This window comes from Homarus americanus, unplaced genomic scaffold (assembly GCF_018991925.1).
Source record: "Homarus americanus isolate GMGI-L3 unplaced genomic scaffold, GMGI_Hamer_2.0 scaffold29478, whole genome shotgun sequence".
NCBI lineage: Eukaryota > Metazoa > Arthropoda > Malacostraca > Decapoda > Nephropidae > Homarus > Homarus americanus.
This window is the reverse complement of record NW_024747997.1, coordinates 1,754,181-1,774,093: the sequence shown is the minus strand read 5'-3', so window position 1 is coordinate 1,774,093 and position 19,913 is coordinate 1,754,181. Positions and strand designations below refer to the sequence as shown.

Genomic DNA, 19,913 nt, shown 5'->3' with positions numbered 1-19,913 from the left:
ACCGCTAGATTGACAACTTATGTTCTCCAGTTTGGTGGAACATATACTTGTCACTTTCTCTGTCTATTATTTAACTGGGTGCGTAACTTTCTGTCAATGGAAAAAAAAAATCCTCAAATGAAAATGTACAGAAATGTGATCTTGATATGGCATTTTGTTATGTGTTGATAGGTCATGTCATGTGTACAGTCAATATTACTAACTTGTTGATAATTAAGAAAGAAGTTTTGTTAAGAGAATGAATGTGGAATTTTTTACTCTTCCAATTAATGATAATAATATACACTTCCTCCCCACTCGCCACACCTGAGTGACTAGACTTTTGTAAATTACATCTACTGACCATCATCAACTTCACATTGTTCTTCATCCCATAGAGTGCACGTGACCAGCCTCAACCAGGTAACACACTAACCATAGAATGTTAAAATATTAGTGACCAATTGTTAGGAAGGCTTTAAACCTCATTAGTTCTTTTGGAATTTTAACTCACGGGAGAGTCAGAGGTAGTGTGGTGGTGAGTTTTTCTTGACATGTTAAGTGTGTCGACCAGTGAGGTGTTTTAGTATTACTTATAGTAAAGTAGTGAGTGTGATGGCCATTGTAGGTGAGGCAAACTACTCGTGGTTAGAGGGTAGTTGCCTAGTGAGGAACATCTGCTGTGAAGCCGTGGTCTGGGTGAGCTGAGTAGTTCACCACCTGGAGTTTGCCATCCTTGTCGTGGAAGCCATAACGACCATGAACCTGTCCATACCCGTCCCTCTCCTCGTACCTAAACTGACGGTTGTACCTGGAGATGATGACAGAATATTGTATTACGTCACTGTTCTTGGTGTCTGTCCCAGGTGAAGGTGTGAGCCCTGGGAACATGTTTATCTACACACACACACACATTGGGCAGCTATCTGAATAAATAAATTCTATATGAAACGGAAATAGTAACATGGTAGCATTTCACTGAGCTACCCATTGATTATTTATAAATGGTAATGTAACGAGTTCAGTAATTTTACACCATGTTGATATAATTAGTCTTAATTCTTCACTGCTTTAATACCCGAGTCTGGATTCTTAAAGGCTTATAACAATATATTTTCCCCTAAGTGGTGTAATGAAGTAGCGATCTATGGCTGTACACTGTTCTCTTGTCCAATTATCAAACATATTTACAAGCCTTAAGATGTGATGATATATTGTACATGACAAAGTCGAGATAGACAAAGATTCTATTGATATTCTACGGACTAGTGCAAAGTGAACGTATCTATTAACTTTAGTCTGATTCTGAAGTAATTTGAATGTGTTTAATTTTAGCTTACGTTAGCCAACAATATGCATTCTTACATTCCATTTTACGAGGAAAATTCAGTTAACCTCGGAGAATTTGAGACCACATTTAGAATAATAATATAAAGTAGTATTGAGACCTGTTGAAATGACGTAATAGTTGAGTAAACAGTTTTCTGTAAAGACATTTTAGCTGTGGGGGGAAACTGAACAAAACGTACCTCCTTGCCTAGCCTCTGATAAACTGCAAGATGTTGTGGCCAATAATGAAACAAATCACCGTAGGAATGTGGTCGATGGACAGGAGAAGATACAAAATAATGAATAACTTCTAAGTGAATATTAGACGTTGGTCAGGCAAATCAGTTTCTCATTTGACGTAGCCTTTCCCTCGGTCAAGAACCCTGCCCGGTTACTTAAGAGCACAACGGCTGGCTAACTGCACAGGAAGACCAGTACAAGAGAGAAAAGTACGCCCGCGGTGGACAACTCCGTTACTTGAGCTGATAACATGTGCTGGAGAAAACTGAGGTAGTGTTAACTGCGCCAGAACTAGTGAAAGTCGGCGGCAACCTCCACTTGCCCTGAGCCCTGACACATTGTAAGTCAATATATTTATCCCTCTATTAATTGTATTTACTTAATATATAGGAATTGTAGTTTCGTATTTTATTTTTTTCTTCGTTTTCGTATTTGTATTAGTTATACAATGTTAACATACTAATCTTTCTCAACAGGTTACACCGCATTGCACAAAATTACATCTATTGACAGCTTTGTTATACACACCACAAATTTCCTCGCTCTTGTCATTATTTAACCCCCCCCCCAAGAAAATGTTCACACTTGGTAATGACTTAAAATATTCAGCGTCACTTCCCCTATTATGATCCGCCGCTGACATGAAGCGTGGTGATTATATAAGCTATATAATTTATTTCAGGACACGACAAACTAATTTTTTTTTGTACTTCCCAGCCGCAACAACTTATGGATAGTGAAATTTAAGGGCGATGGAGAAAGTAGGAAACTTATGATGTGACTCCTCGCTAAAAGTGACACGATGGAGAGAAAAATGTTTGGCAGGACTGGAGAAAGTGTCGCGGTTTAGTAAGTTTTCAGTGTAGGAAGTTAATGTCGGTTAGTTTCTCTAGATCTGTTTTGGAGCAGAAACTAAACAACCGGTATTAGGCTAACAGCTGTATTACTGTCATGGAGGAATTACTCTATACCATCAATTTGAACCCCCACGTATAAATAGAAAACAATAGTATGCACCAACCTATAAATACTTGCTTTAATACCTTACTTGTTTATCGCGTAGTAATACATTAATCAACATGTAAAATTAAAACCAAACCATACTAGGCTACTCTCTGTGAGGCGCCGAACACTTTCACTGATTAAGTCAACAATTTATGCGTTTCCTCATTCCTGGCTTGAGGCATCCAATGGCTAAATTCTCCTTTACTTTATTTTTCTTGAAGTATCAGTTCATAGGATCAGAGCTGGCTAGAATACTGTTTTTGTCGCCTGGTTATAATAAAAAAAATAAAGTTAAGATGTGGTCCCCGCAGTTATTAATGTGGTAAACGTTTTTGGCAATAAAGTCTTGGAATGAGTTAAGACATTATACGTTATTGTAAGGTAACATCACCGCGTATATCTTCCTAAGCTGCGAGAAGCGAAGATAAAGTAGATATATAAAGGAGAAGAAAAAAATGATAAGAGCCTCTGCGACACCGAGATTCACAGGGAGGAGACATAAACTCTCCCTCACTATATGATGTTTGTCGCATGGTGGTGGTGAAATTGACGACTGTGCCACATGTCAACATCCTGCGCTCACCATCTGCCGTTCATTAACACTACAGTTTGTACTTTTCACAGTATTTACATGACTTGTATAGTGTGTTTCGAGTGTAGGGAACGTATTTTTATATATTTTTTAAACACTTAGATAATAAAACATACCAGAATATACTTTTTAAGAGCGTATTGGTCCCAGGCTAACACTAGTTCTGCAAGTAGTGTGATAATGACGAGTTTTGTTGTTAGATTTTGTGGTACATGTTATATATATGTGTTTGATAAGACTGAAAGGCAGACACACATACAACACGATGATTGATACTAGACCTATGGGTTTTTATCATTAATGAAGACGACACTACAATTTTCGAGATAATTTTCTGCATCATTGAATGAACTTTGTTTACGTTACACTGTTATGTTTGTATTAATTCAAAACTACAATACATATTTATGGGAACTTCATCCTGTTTCATTGATCTTTCTCGCCAGTAAACCAATTACAACGGGGGATTGTCTGCTGTTGTACGGTGTGCTCATGAGAAAAAGAGATTGAAGATGGTTTTAATTACTGTACTAAGAAACTGCAGGAGATTTCGAGCCTCAAACGTGAGTCTGATAATGGAAAGAAAGTCGTTGTTTGCTCATGTCTTGGTGAGAGGTGACAGTACAGTATCTGAAGTGATCTGTTTGGGGAACGTTAATGGCACAACGCTTATACGCAAACACCTACACAACAGTTACGCAACATTTTTTTCCCAGCAGTTACTTAGCAAAATTACATAACTCTCTCTCATAAGAACGTACTGTATTTGTACGGTGAAAAGTGAAAGTATGTCCCGTAGACTAAGTGACTTCAAGGCCCATTAGGGTGTGTTGGTAGAGCACACCGTAGACTAAACCACACTGCACTTGACCGCCTTCATTCCCCCAACTGTTAAGCCTGGTACACCATCACATCTAGGAGAACTAATGGTGCTACAGGCGCTAACCACTGCTCATTAGGATAGGATGCGAGTACTGTATCCACTCGGCCGCCACTACCCCATTTTACAGTAACCACTCAAGTTTTACACTAGCTTCATAAACTCCCAGTTATTATTACGACACCCTGAACTATATCTGAGTCTAGTTTACCCATTACTCACACACTGCAGGGAGAACAACTGGACCTCTCCTTAAGCATAATCTAATCTTATCACAATCTAGCCTAACCTAACCTAACCGTACCACACCATAAAATAACCCTAATGTAGCCTAACCTAACCATAACAACTATAGCCTAACTTAACAGCCACAGGACTCACCCCTTGCCCGTGTCGTAGCCGAAGCGGTAGGAGTGAGGACCTTGTTGACCATGAATCTGGAAGGACAGCCGACCGTCACCCTTGCCGCTCTCCACCTGTGATGCGTCCGCCACGAACTGTAGGCAAACCAGGGCGTAGAATACAGTTATACAGTGGTGTTTGGCTACAGTGGTAAAGAAATACAGTGGTGTTTGGCTACAGTGGTAAAGAAATACAGTGGTGTTTGGCTACAGTGGTAAAGAAATACAGTGGTGTTTGGCTACAGTGGTAAAAGAAATACAGTGGTGTTTGGCTACAGTGGAAAAGAAATACAGTGGTGTTTGGCTACAGTGGTAAAAAATACAGTGGTGTTTGGCTACAGTGGTAAAGAAATACAGTGGTGTTTGGCTACAGTGGTAAAGAAATACAGTGGTGTTTGGCTACAGTGGTAAAGAAATACAGTGGTGTTTGGCTACAGTGATAGAGGGGCAGTGGTGTTGGGTTGTGGGGGGAGGAGGGGTGTTGACTAGGGTTGTGGGGGGGAGGAGGGGTGTTGACTAATACTGACCTGTTCTCCGGCAGAGTCAAGATGGGGGCCGCCTCCGTGAACCGCTTGTCTCTTCTCTTTCACGTCATCGTCATCTTTCTTCCCCTTCGCCTTGGGCACGAAGTTGTTGATGGCGGGGCGGCGGACGTCCTTCTTGAGGTGCTCCACAGGTGCTACTGTCTCCTGGGGCTGCTGCTGGAGTGAGTTGTCCTCGTATTGTGGGTGTTGTTCATACTGTGGGCGTTGTTCATACTGTGGGCGCTCTTCAGACTGAGGGAGTACTACATACTGTGGTTGTTCTACAGACTGTGGGCGTGGCTCAAATTGTGGGCGTTCTTCAGACTGTGGGCGTTGTTCATACTGTGGGCGTTCTTCAGACTGAGGGAGTTCTACATACTGTGGCTGTTCTACAGACTGTGGGCGTTGCTCAAATTGTGGGTGTTGTTCAAATTGTGGGCGTGCTTCAGACTGAGGGAGTTCTACATACTGTGGGCGTTCTACAGGCTGTGGGCGTTGCTCAAATTGTGGGTGTTCCTCGGAATGTGGGCGTTGTTCATACTGAGGGAGCTCTTCATACTCCTCCTCATACTGTGGGAGCTGTTCATACTGACGCTGGTCCTCATACACGGGCAGGATCTCATACTGTGGTAGGCCGTCGTACTGGGGGCGACCATCTCTCGGGTAGGTGGGTGGAGGTGGCAGGTAGGGAGGGTAGTCGTCGCTCAGAGGGGGTCGTTCCTCCTGGTAGCGTCCCGACTGGTCCTGGAAGAGTGGTCGTTCTTGAAGGGGGAGAGGCTTCTCCTCCACGTAGATGACGGGCTCAGATTGGTACTTGGGCCGCGCCACAAACACTGGCTTCTCGTACACGGGGTCCTCCCTGTAGATGATTGGCGTCGGCTTCTGCTGCGGTCTGAACTGTGGTCTAAACTGTGGTTGTGGCCGGTACTGAGGCACGAACACATCAGACTGACTCGCCTTATAGTCAGGGATCCTCCGGGAGGGTGGTTGAGGCCTCTGACGGGACGGAGCCGGGTGACGGGGTGGCAGGGGGCGCTGGGGCATAGGGCCGTCAGATCTATCAGATATGACGGGTTTTGTCCGCGGGATTTCTACGAAGTCATAGTAGTCGTACACAGAGGGCGCTGAGGACCGTGGCCGCAGGGGGGAGGCCACCACCACACTCACACACACCTGTAACAACAACAACACTACTCAGTTCAGGTGATCCCCTCCAGGTATTGCCACATTAATTAACGCTCTAGACGTCTGTTGTGTCTGGCTCCCTCAAGGTCGAGATTCACAGAGAGAGGACACGGCAGTACCTGGAGACTTCAACATACAAACAGAAATCATCAGACTACAAGGGTACCTGGTGACACAACTAGGGTCCCACTTCCTCTATCAAAGAATAAACTAATTGATCAGTCTGCCAGAAACGTCCAGCTTAATTAATGTCTGTTATTATTATTATTTGTACCGCCTCTGTTCACTATCGTCCCCCCACCACCACCACCACTACTACCACCACACACCACTACCAGTATCACCACTACCAGTATCACCACCACCAGTTTCACCACACCATTGGTAAAGTGTGTCGTGTTTAGTCAGGTGTGGAGAAGTGTGTTGTGTCGGACAGGTGAACCACTATTGTCTTCTAGCCGGTCACGCAACACCTACCACCATCGTCAACCACCATCACTAACACCTACCACCATCATCAACCAACATTACCAACACCTACAAACATTCCGTACCACTATCACCAACCAGCATTACCTACCATCATCATTAACCAACACCTGTCACTACTACCACTATTTACTACAACTACCACCATCTGCCCTCTACCACCACTACACCAAGTCACAACCATAAGAAAGACGTCAGGTGGCCACTTTGAGTTTCCCTGGCCAAGTGGTTTGCACACTCACCTCGTAATTAAGAGGCCCTGGGTTCGATTTCCCGCTTGGGATTGAAAATTAACTTTCTTGTCGCCGTTAGCCAGTGGAGTATGTAAGGTGTCCGGTGTTTCAGGGCTAGTCTTTAATCTCTTGAGTACGATATCTTAACCCTATGAGTACGATATCTTAACCCCTTGAGTACGATATCTTAACCTCTTGAGTACGATATCTTAACCCCTTAAATACGATGTCTTAAAAACAGGTCACATAACTCAGTATGAGCGTTGAGCCTCCCCCGTGTCATTACCCTCAACACAACCCGGTTTTAACAGTGAAGCTGAACGATTGGTCCTCATTGTCTCTCACTCTCTCTTTCAGTCTCCCACTCTCACTCTCTCTCTCACCCAACTCAAAAAATAAGAGGCTTCGTCCTCAAGTGGTTAAACCATCGATTAATATTAAGTTGGTAAATATATATTTTTTCGTCCATATTGTGAATGAGCATGTCGGGGTAAGACGTCAACATCGGACTTGGTAAATTTTAAGACTTTAGATAATGTTGATTTGCTCTCATCTTAATACTATTGTAAGTTAGGCTTAAGACCAGACTAACGTTAGGTAATTTCACGCTCCGTGGACCGTAACGTAAATAGCCGAACACCCACAGAAAGTGTCCGTTGTTTAGAAAGTGTTCGCCTCCACTCTCACAACACCAGCTACTGTCATGGCTGCCTCTCCAAACCAATAAGGGAAAGTTGCAGTGAATCGCCCTTGTGGGACCCATAACACTGAGCCTCTTTAGTGAAACTGTCATTAGAGTTGGGAGATGGAACAAATGGTGCGGAAAGAAAATTAAATTGTGGATAAATTTCTGACGAGGATGCCAGCTGCCGCCATATACACTAAACCTGACAGCAAAACATTCAATAATCAACAAAATATCTTGAGTATTCTCTTTTTTTTATGGGGATTAGCCCACCCGGACACAGGTCACTGACCCACATCGGGGTCTGGGGGGCGAAAATGTAATAATAATAATAATAATAATAATAATAATAATAATAATAATAATAATTCAGATAAGTAAAATTTTTAAGTTCCCCATTAACAAAATACTTCCTCTGTATCTTATAAAACTAACTATAATTCACAGAAAGTCTCTTCAAGTAGTGTGTTGACTACTACATATAATATCATTAATTAGATAATAACAGGGAACGAGTATTAATGCCTCCCGCTACACCATTAATTTCCGCAGTCATGAATCCTCCTCCTTGTGAACGTTAATTAATCTCCAACAATGAATGCGTCCCCTCTGTTATGATTAATGATTCTGCCATTTAAACCTAACTCCATTTAATTGTTTTCTTTTATTAAGTGGACGGAGACATCAGACCTGCTTGTTAATTCAACTATTATAAATATATCATTGTTGTTCTCATAGACCCCGCAGTTGTCTACTGTGATCTTTATTCCTTCCTATGGCTTCTCTCAAGACCACAATGGAATTTCTCTCTCACAGGAGGAAGTCTTATTAACCTGAATGATTCTCAGAAGACATGACAAGTGCCAGAATGAGAGGAAAGTGTTGACTGTAGCCACCGTCTAATGAGGTGTGGGACTGATTACATCTTGAGGGCGTTTGTCATCTAGGCCGTGACGTATAGACCTATAGAATTTTGACGCTTTCTTCAGATGTCAACACAAGTAATCGTAAACCACTCCTTTTAAAAGATAAGAGTTGAATTTGGTGAAGATAGGTTAGGTTAGGTTAACCTGAGTACGATATGTCAAACCTGAGTACAATGTCTTAACCCTATGAGTACAATGAAGTGTGTACTCAAAGGGGCAACAGTTAGCAGCACAATAAACTCCAAAATTGTGTTTCCTTGTGACAGCTCAACACAGGTCTTTATGTGACTTATTACACACACACACACACACACACACACACACACACACACACACATACACCACAATATGACGTACCAGCAAGAGGAGCTTCATGTCGCCAGTGCAGGAGTTACCGTGATAGTGATGATAAACTCCTCGCGTCTCGGGTTTTTATAATGGGTGGCGAGAGAGGCCCCGCCCACCTCCTGCCTCCGTCGGCATGGACACGTGTGAACTCTCCATCTATCGTTAAGGGCATACACACATAAGGATATAAATGTTAAAAGAATATCCTCATAAAGGTTCACATTGATTCATGATGTATATAGATATTGCATGTATCTAAACAGCGTATATAGTACAGTATTGAAACGGTAAACAGTAAGGCAGTTTAGCTTAACCCAAAGAAAGCTTATACACCATTACGCAATTATTCATCAAATTTAAACCATAATCTTTTAGTCAACAAAAGTCATCCTTCTCTTCATATGTCGTTAGATCTAATGGATAAATTGTTTAAAATATTCGTTAATTGCCCTCAAGATAGAAAGTAATGAGTAAGCAGAAAGGCGTCAAGGTTATTATCGTGCAAGAGGCAGCTGTCATGGCGTCTTGATGGCCTCTAGAGATTATTTTCAGTGAATTAACTTGTTATTATATTGTCTCTTATTTCTCTCTGTGGTCTCTTTAATTGTCTCTTGGTGATCTCTAATTAAACGCATCAGATTTCTTGGGGTGGGGAATTCACAGGTGAAACTTGGATAATGTAAACACGCACACACACACACACGCACACACACACACACACACATACACACACACACACACACACACACACACACACACACACACACACGCACACACACACACACGCACACACACACACACACACATACATCAGTTTTTACTATTTTTTTTAGATACATTAATTGTAAAAGGTTCTTGGTATAAACATGGCCTCTTGAAATATTAATTATTAAAGTTAGTGAAGAAGTGTATGAAGGAAATAATGTTCTTATTCTCTTATTTGTCGTGAACATTGACCAAGTTGTTGTCTAAATATTTTTCATTTATTGTCTATCTTGACCATTCATAAATGTTCAAACACTGGCCACTTATAAACGCTCAAAAACTGGCCACTCATAAACGTTCAAAAAATGGCCATGTATAAACGTTCAAAAATGGCCACTTATAAACGTTAAAAAACTGGCCACTTATAAACGTTCAAAAAATGGCCATGTATAAACGTTCAAAAATGGCCACTTATAAACGTTCAAAAATGGCCACTTATAAACGTTCAAAAACTGGCCACTTATAAACGTTCAAACTTGGCCACTTATAAACGTTCAAACACTGGCCACTTATAAATGTTCAAACATGGCCACTTACACACCCCTCGTCCAATCACCTCACCGCTTAACAGGACAAGTTATTAACCCACGCTTTCTATATTATCCAGTTCACAATACGAATTTTCTGCTACTGCTTTCATTCAGCGCTTTCTATTTATACTTTTTATCACCAGTGCTGCAAATCGTGAACGCCTAATATACAAGAGAACAGGTTAAGGGTCGGTTGTACAGGTGAGTTGAGTGTTTTTGTTTTGCTGTGACGTCATGAGGGGCTACGGAGATGTGGCGGGATTTTTTTTTATCTAGTGTATACAACGTCGTCAGATTTGGTGTGGAACTGTACCATAATTAAATTCAGTTTCTCTTAAGACCAGATAGAAGGGAACTCTTATGGTTGCTTTAGAATCCTGATTAAGAGCAGGTACTACAGGTGAAAGTTAGGTGGGTAATAATGGGTATCTGACAACCTACCTGTGACCTGCCCCTCCCCCCTCCCCCTCACACACACATACATACATACATAAATAAACACGTACTCACACACACACATACACTTACATAAACATACATACATACATACATAAATAAACACGTACTCACACACACACACACACACACACACACACAACCTCCTCACACACACACACACACAACCTCCTCACACACACACACACACACACACACACTAATGAACAGTGTTTCATCTAGTTTCTTAATGGTGTGTGTACGTGTGTAGGTGTGTGTGTCACGTCACCAGCTGGCCAACACTTCCACCTGGTGAAGCTGTTATCTCACGGACCGTCGCTTTCTACACCTACCCCACCTTCTGTCTCTACACACACTCCTCCATAACATCTACACATCCCTACACATCACTATACATATTCCACACCATTTACACATCACTATACACATCACCAATATTTATTTATGCCTATTTTCTTTTATTTTTTTCTATTAATTTTTGCTATATATTCCTACGCTATTTTGAGTAGCCAGAAGAGTATAAAATCAGTGTTAATATCAGACTCTTTAACACTTTCTCGTTGTTTATAGATTACGACATGAAAGTGGGTAATTTCTCAAGAATTAATGTTTAACTTTCCTGTTGTGTACTCAGTGACAGTAGTAATTTTAGAACTATTTATCGGTGCGGCGTCATGTATGGTGCTTCTGTCAATTTTTTTTTCCTGTGTTACACTTATGTTTATCTAAGTTAAAAATAAAATATATATATAAAGTACTGAGTCTGTGCAAAAGTATATAGAAATAAAACCAATAATATCTATGAGAAAATATGGCTGTTCGGTTGTGATACTGTCATTGGAAAGAAAGTTTTGTTCGTCTGTGTTCCCGAGGTGCGTCATCTGCCACCAAACGTTTTCTAGTGATCACTGTGGTGGTAATTGTCGGGGCGTGAACCAGTGTCGTGTCGCTGATGAACGTTTCTACTCTGTAACTCAAACTTCTTTATGTATGTGTTTGCTGGGTGATTGATGTCTGTGTTTACCGTCTGGACGTGACGCCCCTGGAGGATGTGGTCAAGTGTGTTTAATATATATTTAAACGCCCCTCCACACACACACACACACACACACACACACACACACACACACACACACACACCCACCTTACTAGGCTGTTACGTTTGTTAATGCTTAAAATACAAGAGTTTTTTATGATGTGTAGATAAATTGGTTGACTGTATTTTACATGACGTCATTCACCACAGTCCTTGATTCACTATACGTGTAGCCTAATTAGTTGACTACGTGACGTCACTTACCATACGTGTAGCCTAATTAGTTGACTACGTGACGTCACTTACCATACGTGTAGCCTAATTAGTTGACTACGTGACGTCACTTACCATACGTGTAGCCTAATTAGTTGACTACGTGACGTCATATACACAAACTTGGGTCCGTTAGATGTGAAACCCTCCATCAAATTCTAACGGATTATATATATAGAGAGAGAAGTCCGTTATATGGAGGTTTAACTGTACTAATACCTTCAGATAAGAGAAATAATTCCCACACAAGCTATTCTGAATATTGACTGATAATTTACGATAACTTAAAAGAATACAATTTCGTCGCCCTTAACCATGACCTTTATAAAAAAAAAAACTAAAAACATATCTTCATTTATCACTTAACCAGAAAACGCCTTATCACTGGACTCAATAAATTTTCAGAACAGGTGACGTTGGTGCCTTGTGGTCACCCTTCATGGCGTCTGCTTGTGCAAGATTGTTTAGCTACGAGAACTTTGTAGCTTAAGTAAGATAAATATTAAAAGAAATGTCCGCTGTCTATAAAATTATTTCTTTACTTATATATGTCGTGTGGGTTGGTAGTGAGAGCTGTTAAATGCTGGTGTAGTGTAAGAAATGGTGAAGTTTCTATTCGTTGAAGTGGAGTAGATGTCAAACATGTGTCTGTCTGTCTGTTTCTCTTTCTGTCGTTTTTTGTCTCTTTAAAGGGTTAAGTTATCGTACTCAAGGGGTTAAGTTATACTCCAGGGGTTAAGTTATCGTATTCAAGGGGTTAAGTTATCGTACTCAAGGGGTTAAGTTATCGTACTCAAGGGGTTAAGTTATCGTACTCAAGGGGTTAAGTTATCGTACTCATGAGGTTACGTTATCGTACTCCAGGGGTTAAGCTGAAGTGAATCAAGTGTATCTTAGAGTCCTTGTGTTAGCGTGTGGACTCGGCCTCGCGAGAGAAAACTTATGATGTTCTTCTCACTTATGTTTTTACAACTTATGACCTAAATATTATCACTCATTTTATTCTGTATTAATGATTTTCAAGTGTGAATAAACCAGTGAGTGAATGACTAGCGTACTGTTGTCTAAGTGAACCTATACTAGTTTAAATTATACACAGGGTGTCTCAGAAAAATATGTATCCTGTACATACACTACCAAACACATTTTCGTGGAGTTTGGGAGTGAATTCTTACATTACAACTGCAAGATTGTCTTTACTCACTCATTAATGTCAGAAGTTTTTCATAAGGACATTGTTGTGGTTGTAACGTGGGAACTTTACGGCGGCGCCATGACTAATGCCTGACAATTAAAACACATTGATGACGTCACCCACCTCGGGACTATTATTAAGAACTGTTGCCTAGTGTAGAGAATAAGACTTAGTAACTGATGCTTAAAGAACCCTGGCATTTGAAACATTAAAATGATAATAACTCGACACTGAAGGAAAAGTATGGAGTGAGTTTAATGTTTAACTTACGGCCCTCATTCAATATTGCTCCTCCTCGTATATATTTATGCCTGTTATACGTCATGTGTGAGTGTGAAGATCTGGAACAATGACACGAGAAGACTTATAAAAAGGTAAAATAATTAAAAAAAATGGATGATATCGAGACGAGTACTTAGAATACGACACCACACTAGGCTGAGGGCGGTTGGAGACTGGACGCTTGCCAATAGTACACACACACAAACTCGGCTCACCCACACACACTTGCCTCACCCACAAACTTTCACTCATCTCCGCCGTGGGTTATACTACTGTCGAGTTATTGAAATGAAAAGTTTATGGTCCTACAGTACACCCGCCAGGGCGCCACGCCGCCGCGGTCGTCTTAGGTAACGCCAGAGAATCTATATAATTATCCTCTGGATATTTACTATAAATACTGTAATTGATTTGTTCGCTTATAAAGGACATATATTTAAAATTACTGCCATTTGATAAGTTTTCCTCCGTGCTTTTCCACGTAATTTCCATCTTTCATGCCATGCCCATTACAGTATAGGTGATTTATGAGCGTAGATACATGGTTCTCGGATTGAGTTTATTAGTTATGTCATCCAAAGAACAACAGTGTGGCGCGGGACAACACGACCCAAGTATAGAACTAATATGACACTTCATCGTGAAGAAGACAAGCAGTATAGTTACATTCTTTTTAGGGTATAACAACTTTATATATATAAATATATATATATATATGTATATACAAGTAAATCACTGTAGGTGCGCGTGATCCAGGTATATGCTGATAACCACAAGGAAAGAAGAAAACACGAAGTTCCCAAGCGCTTTCGTGTAATTCACATCCTGTACTCATCCCTGAAGATGTGGTTTACACGAAAGCGCTTGGGAACTTCGTGTTTTCTTCTTTCCGACGAAAACGCTATAGAATAAATTTTTTATATATTTTTTTTGTTTCCCCATATAAGACTCAATGTACAGTAGCTAAAACAACTATCTGTGCATACTTTGTGGGAAACAATTTGATTCAATGGACGATAAATTTTGGTATATGAGAGCTGTCATTAGTCACGTAAAATTTGGGAGCACATCGTCCCCCACCTGCACTGATAGTTGTACAAGGTGCTGGCAACTAATAAATATTTACCATTGTTTGGTCATAAAATGTAAAATTTATTTATTTTAACTTGAATTTAATTAAGAATTAGATTACGTTAGATTAAGTATTAACCCAAAATAACTTACGTTATAATTAGTTATGTTAGTTTAAGAATAGTTATGTAAAAATGTGAAGTTTATTTATTTTACATTGAATTTTGTTAAGAATTAGGTTACGTTAGGAAAGGTTTAGTGTGGGCTATGTTAGGTTTAATGTGGGTTAAAGATATAATATTGTTTGTAATTGTTTCAAAACGGTTTATTTAAACTGTAGTACATTTAACTTTGTTAGTTTTATCGGATTACCTGAAGATTAGACATCCCAGCTTTTGTCACATAATTATTAAACACTAACGCCACCTAGGGGATTAGGTTATGTTTGTTTTGGTAAAATTAAGTTAGGTTAGGTTAAAGTTAAGTTAAGTTAGATAAGGATAGGTTAGGTCTTGTCTTAGGTTACCTTGCTTATTCATCAGGTGAAATAAGGTGGGGTGGCTAGACTTACAACTGGACGAAGAAACATCATTGACAGAGATCGACTGTGTGGACCTGGTGGGTGTGTTGACAATGAACTGAAGTTCTCGGGCCATTGTGAAAAAAAGGTGAATTAAGGGAAGCAGCTACGTAGGTCTTATAAGAAGGTCGTTCAGATATCTAGACTGTCCGTCCCTCGTGCTGTCACCCCGTCTAGTCCCCGAGATATGCTAGGGACTGTCAGTTGATTGAAAATGTCCAAAGCAGGACCACTAGACTGGTGCCTGCACTTCGGCACCTCAACTACCCTGATAAATTAGAACGTCTGCAACTGCCTAGCTTATACTACAGACGGGCAAGAGGAGACCTAATTGAAGTTCATAAACATCTCAGAGGGCACTACTGAGTCGAGTGTCCATATACCTGGAGTTTAGCCATTAGTGATGTATTGGGTATAGGAGGTACTGGCCACAGACTGACCAGGTGATAATTGAAAAGAGCCACAGTGTCATCACCCGTGCGTGAGACAACCATGTTTACCTCGGCGTCAGCTGACCACCTGGAAACAAAAAAAATAGCTCAACTGTTTACATATCTTCGTGTTTCACTTTCATCTCTTAGTCTGTAATAAAAATAACCAGCCAGCAGATTATACAACACCCGTAAAGATTCATGACTGACGAGCAAGAATTCCAGTGTTATATAAGGGACCTTCGTGGTAGGTTGGTGAAGTTACTGGTCACCTGAAGGTTAACCACTTTAACTGCATTTGGGGAGGTTAGGTTAGGAGTGGATAGGTTAGGTTACCTTTGAGGTGGGTAAACTGCAGGTGAAATAAGCTGGGGTGGAGATTTTTCAGGTGATCCATTTTTTTTGGGGGGGGGTGATAACAGTTCACATCAGCCATAGTGTTTGTGTTAATTAAAAAAAAGGACATTACCTGTTGGTTCAGGTATATTCAAGAGCCTAGATGAGTATGCCCAGTACTTTGCCAGTATACCTACACCTGTATCAAAATAAAGTACCACCGCCAACACCTGTATCAAAAGAAAGTACCGCCGCCAACACCTGTATCAAAAGAAAGTACCGCCGCCAACACCTGTACCACAAGAAAGTACCACCGCCAACACCTGTATCAAAAGAAAGTACCACCGCCAACACCTGTACCACAAGAAAGTACCGCCAAACATCTGTATCAAAAGAAAGTATACCGCCAACACCTGTATCAAAAGAAATTACCACCGCACGTATCAAAAGAAAGTATCACCGCCAACACCCTGTACCGCCGCCAACATCTGTATCAAAGAAAGTACCACCGCCAACACCTGTAAAGAAAGTACCACCGCCAACACCTGTATCAAAAGAAAGTACCGCCGCCAACACCTGTATCAAAAGAAAGTACCACCGCCAACACCTGTATCAAAAGAAAGTACCGCCGCCAACACCTGTATCAAAAGAAAGTACCGCCGCCAACACCTGTACCACAAGAAAGTACTACACCATCTGCACTACAGGTGGCTTAGCTGCGTCTGTCATGCTCTTCAAACACCAACAGCTTTCTATCCATCGTAAAAGTGCGCCCAAGAATCATGCTTGACTGGGAGTTCCGCCCTCTGTCATACGCCGATGCACAGAATAAATAAGATATCTATGTACCTGTGTTTATACGACAGTGCTACTCGGGAATGTTTCTTTGTCTTGTATAATAATGTTTGTTGTGTACGATACTGTTAACCGTGTAAGATAATGGTAGTTGTGTATGATAATGTTAGCCGCGTACGATAATGGTAGTTGTGTATGATAATGTTAGCTGCGTACGATAATGGTAGTTGTGTATGATAATGTTAGCCGCGTACGATAATGGTAGTTGTGTATGATAATGTTAGCCGCGTACGATAATGGTAGTTGTGTACGATAATGTTAGCCGCGTACGATAATGGTAGTTGTGTACGATAATGTTAGCTGCGTACGATAATGGTAGTCGCTAAGATAATGATGGTATAAGTGTAAAATAATGTTAAACTTGTACGATATTAGTAGTCGTGTACAGTAATTTTAGACGCGTGTACGATAATGAAAGTTTGTTGTGCTTGGTAATGTTTGTTTTTGTTATGTCCGTTTTGTGTCGTAATGACGGGAAAGTTCTGTGACTGGAGGAGGAAAGAGTTTGCTTGAGGGATCATTGAGTTAATCTTTTATGGTATATAATGATATATTTTGCTGTTGCGGGATTATTATTATTATTATTATTATTATTATTATTATTATTATTATTATTATTATTTCTGCTTTTACTTTCACTATTAAGGCTGCTACTTCTGATAATATTATTACTACTACTATTTTTTTACTAACTACAACTACTATTATTGTTACTTATACTAAGACTACTTGTTTGACTATTACTATAACTATAACCATTCCTCTACTTACACTACTATTACTACTGTTACTACTACTACAACCTTTACGTTATATATTGATTAACAAAGTATTCATATGATGTTGCCAAAAGGAATTTGTTTTGTTACACGATAGTATTTGTTATGAGCAACGAACACAGGTTTCTAGTTTAGGTCCTTTGTGTAGGTAGTGAGAATACGTGTAACTAATAGTAGGATTATAGAGCCTTACACAAGAAAATAAATCCAATCATGTAACCTAACTGAGAGAATATTGATATTAGTCAAACATACAAATTACTATTGGTCAAGTTGTGTTTCTTTAACGCAACAGTTAGCAACACTATTTCCTCATCACCTGTTCAACATGACGCTGCTCACTTTCCCGCGTATGTCACTTCACGGGCTAACCCATTACGTATGCATCTTTTGAGAACTATTTACCATGGTTCACGTAACGTTACTGTATATAGTTTTAGAGAGAATAGCAAGGAAAAAGAAATCTACTGACAATTATATACCTAAAATGTATTCTTCGTCTTTCTTTCCATCCAGTGACTTGTTGACTGTCGAAATGTAAACCGACCAGGCGACCCTCAGCCTCCTAGTATGAACAAGACGCCACTAATCACAAATAGCAAATGATTAACCATTAAACTGTGTCATTTTATCTTATATGTTAAATAAAGACATTACTTTCTCTTTGAAAATAATAATCTTAATTCATATCATTGATCTCAACAGTTGATTTCATTTGTTTGAATTCAAATTTGAGAACCGAGGAATGAGTGACAATTAACTATCTTGGAGATCATCAACTACCGCTCTTGTTGCACCATTAGTGAACAAAGTGAACCTTAACCTCAAGCTTTCTAAATACTGACTCTCTCTCTCTCTTTCACCACTAGAGGCGATGACTCCTGCTGACCACTTTGTTACTTCTTTTTTCTCGGATTTAACCTTTGATTTTGGTTCTGACTCCATGATTTACTTCTCTGTTTACCGACTTTGTTGGTTCTGACTCGTTCACTTTTGTTCTTATTCTTCATTGTCGATTCTAATCCTTTATATGTCGGATCAAATCATTTATATGTCGGTTCTAATCCTTTATTATCGGTTCTATTCCATTATTATCGGTTCTAATCCTTCATTATAGGTTCTAATCCTTTATATGTCGGTTCTAATCCTTTATTTGAAAACAAACCCGCCATAGTGCCAAGGAAGGAATATTTGCTGTACTTCGATGATTGTGTTTTGTTTTTTTGAAATAAATAGTTATAAACTTATTACAAAATTATTACTTATTCATTTGTCTCTATTTTATCCTTAATTATAATAAGTCGGGACTAATGGCCAGCATGTGTGTGTCATGGTCGGCATTCTCGCCTCGTAAGCCAGCGGACCCGGGTTCGATCCCCGGGCAGGGTGAGACTATGGGCAAGTTTATTTACGCCATTTGCCTCTGTCTACCGAGCAGTAATTGGGGACCTGGATGTTAATCGATTTGCGGGTCGTATTCTGGGGTAATGGTTAGCCAGTGCAGTTGGCGAGTTGTCCGGTCTTCTCGAACTATTCCTTGACACTGGCAGCTCGTTAACTTGGTGTGGTTGTTGTGTTGGCGACAGCTTCTCCACCTTAAACAAATTCACGCCTTGGTGACCCTTGGGCCGGCCATCCAACCAATATATATATTTTATCACGGGGTTACGACTGAATGTTAACAACCAGTTTCAGGGGTTGGGAGGGGGTTGTGGGTAGCATCAATAAGTACCCGGTTCTATTTTCGGTAAAATTCCCGAAATTCCCTGACGACATTTCCCGTTTTTGCTTCAGGTTTTGTAACGTGGTGTTGGCGTGGACAGAAAGCGGAACCGGAGAGTCGAATCAGTTAGCATGGAAAGTTGTCGAACCTCATTGTTATCTCCGTTGTCGCAAGATCTCCCCACGTTACCAGAACAACTTAGACATGAAGGCAAGGCTCTTTAGCTTTTTTTTTTAAGCTACAAAAACCAGTTCTGTGAATATACTTACAGTAGATCTCGTCACGTCAACTTACGATAGCAATTCGGGCGGTCGGTTAATCTCTTGTTTGACTCTCATGGCAAATACTGGCATGTATGGGCTCGTGTATGTCTGACAATAAACACTTAGCATCTAATACCTTCCGGGAGATGATTGAACAAACTGTAATTGGGTCCAGGATTTATGACTACAGATCCTGACACGAGTACAATATTTATGTAATCACGAACACGTCCGCTGTACTATGCTGTAACCTTAATACTAACTACCTCACCTGTTGATAATATTCCTCCACCTGATAACTAGACACTCCAGCTTATTGCACCTGAAGATTAATCAACCTGGGGGTTAGGTTAGGTTAGCGCTGGGGTGCTTAATCTTCAGGTGTTGCGGAGGAGGTGGTAGGATGCATGTGGGTGGTAAGGTGGATATGGGTGGCATTGTGGATGTGACTATAGGGTGGGCGTGGATAGGATAGTGAGTAAGGGTGGTAAGATGGATTTGGGACTGTGGGTATAAGTGGGT

The 19,913-nt window shown here is 40.4% G+C and overlaps 2 protein-coding genes across 2 annotated transcripts in view; one reads left to right on the top strand and one right to left on the bottom strand.

Moving 5' to 3' along the window:
- Positions 1-19,913, top strand: part of LOC121879957 (pre-mRNA-processing factor 39-like) — a 105,969-nt gene that overhangs the window by 61,460 nt on the left and 24,596 nt on the right. The gene's annotated exons all lie outside the window — the stretch shown is intronic.
- On the bottom strand, positions 65-8,893 carry LOC121879958 (adhesive plaque matrix protein-like). Its single transcript, XM_042386806.1, has 4 exons — positions 8,826-8,893; positions 4,954-6,123; positions 4,407-4,522; positions 65-790 (listed from the first exon to the last, which is right to left on the bottom strand). Exons 1-4 carry the CDS (start codon positions 8,841-8,843, stop codon positions 643-645), a joined length of 1,452 nt encoding a protein of 483 aa, XP_042242740.1. The 5' UTR covers positions 8,844-8,893; the 3' UTR covers positions 65-642.

What these genes read in the sequence shown, in the direction of transcription:
- LOC121879958 (XM_042386806.1), bottom strand. An exon ending in TTGACTCTGCCGGAGAACAG is followed by an intron (nt 4,523 to 4,953) that starts GTCAGTATTAGT and finishes GTTTGCCTACAG; the next exon opens with TTCGTGGCGGACGCATCACA. An exon ending in GGCTACGACACGGGCAAGGG is followed by an intron (nt 791 to 4,406) that starts GTGAGTCCTGTG and finishes CATCATCTCCAG; the next exon opens with GTACAACCGTCAGTTTAGGT.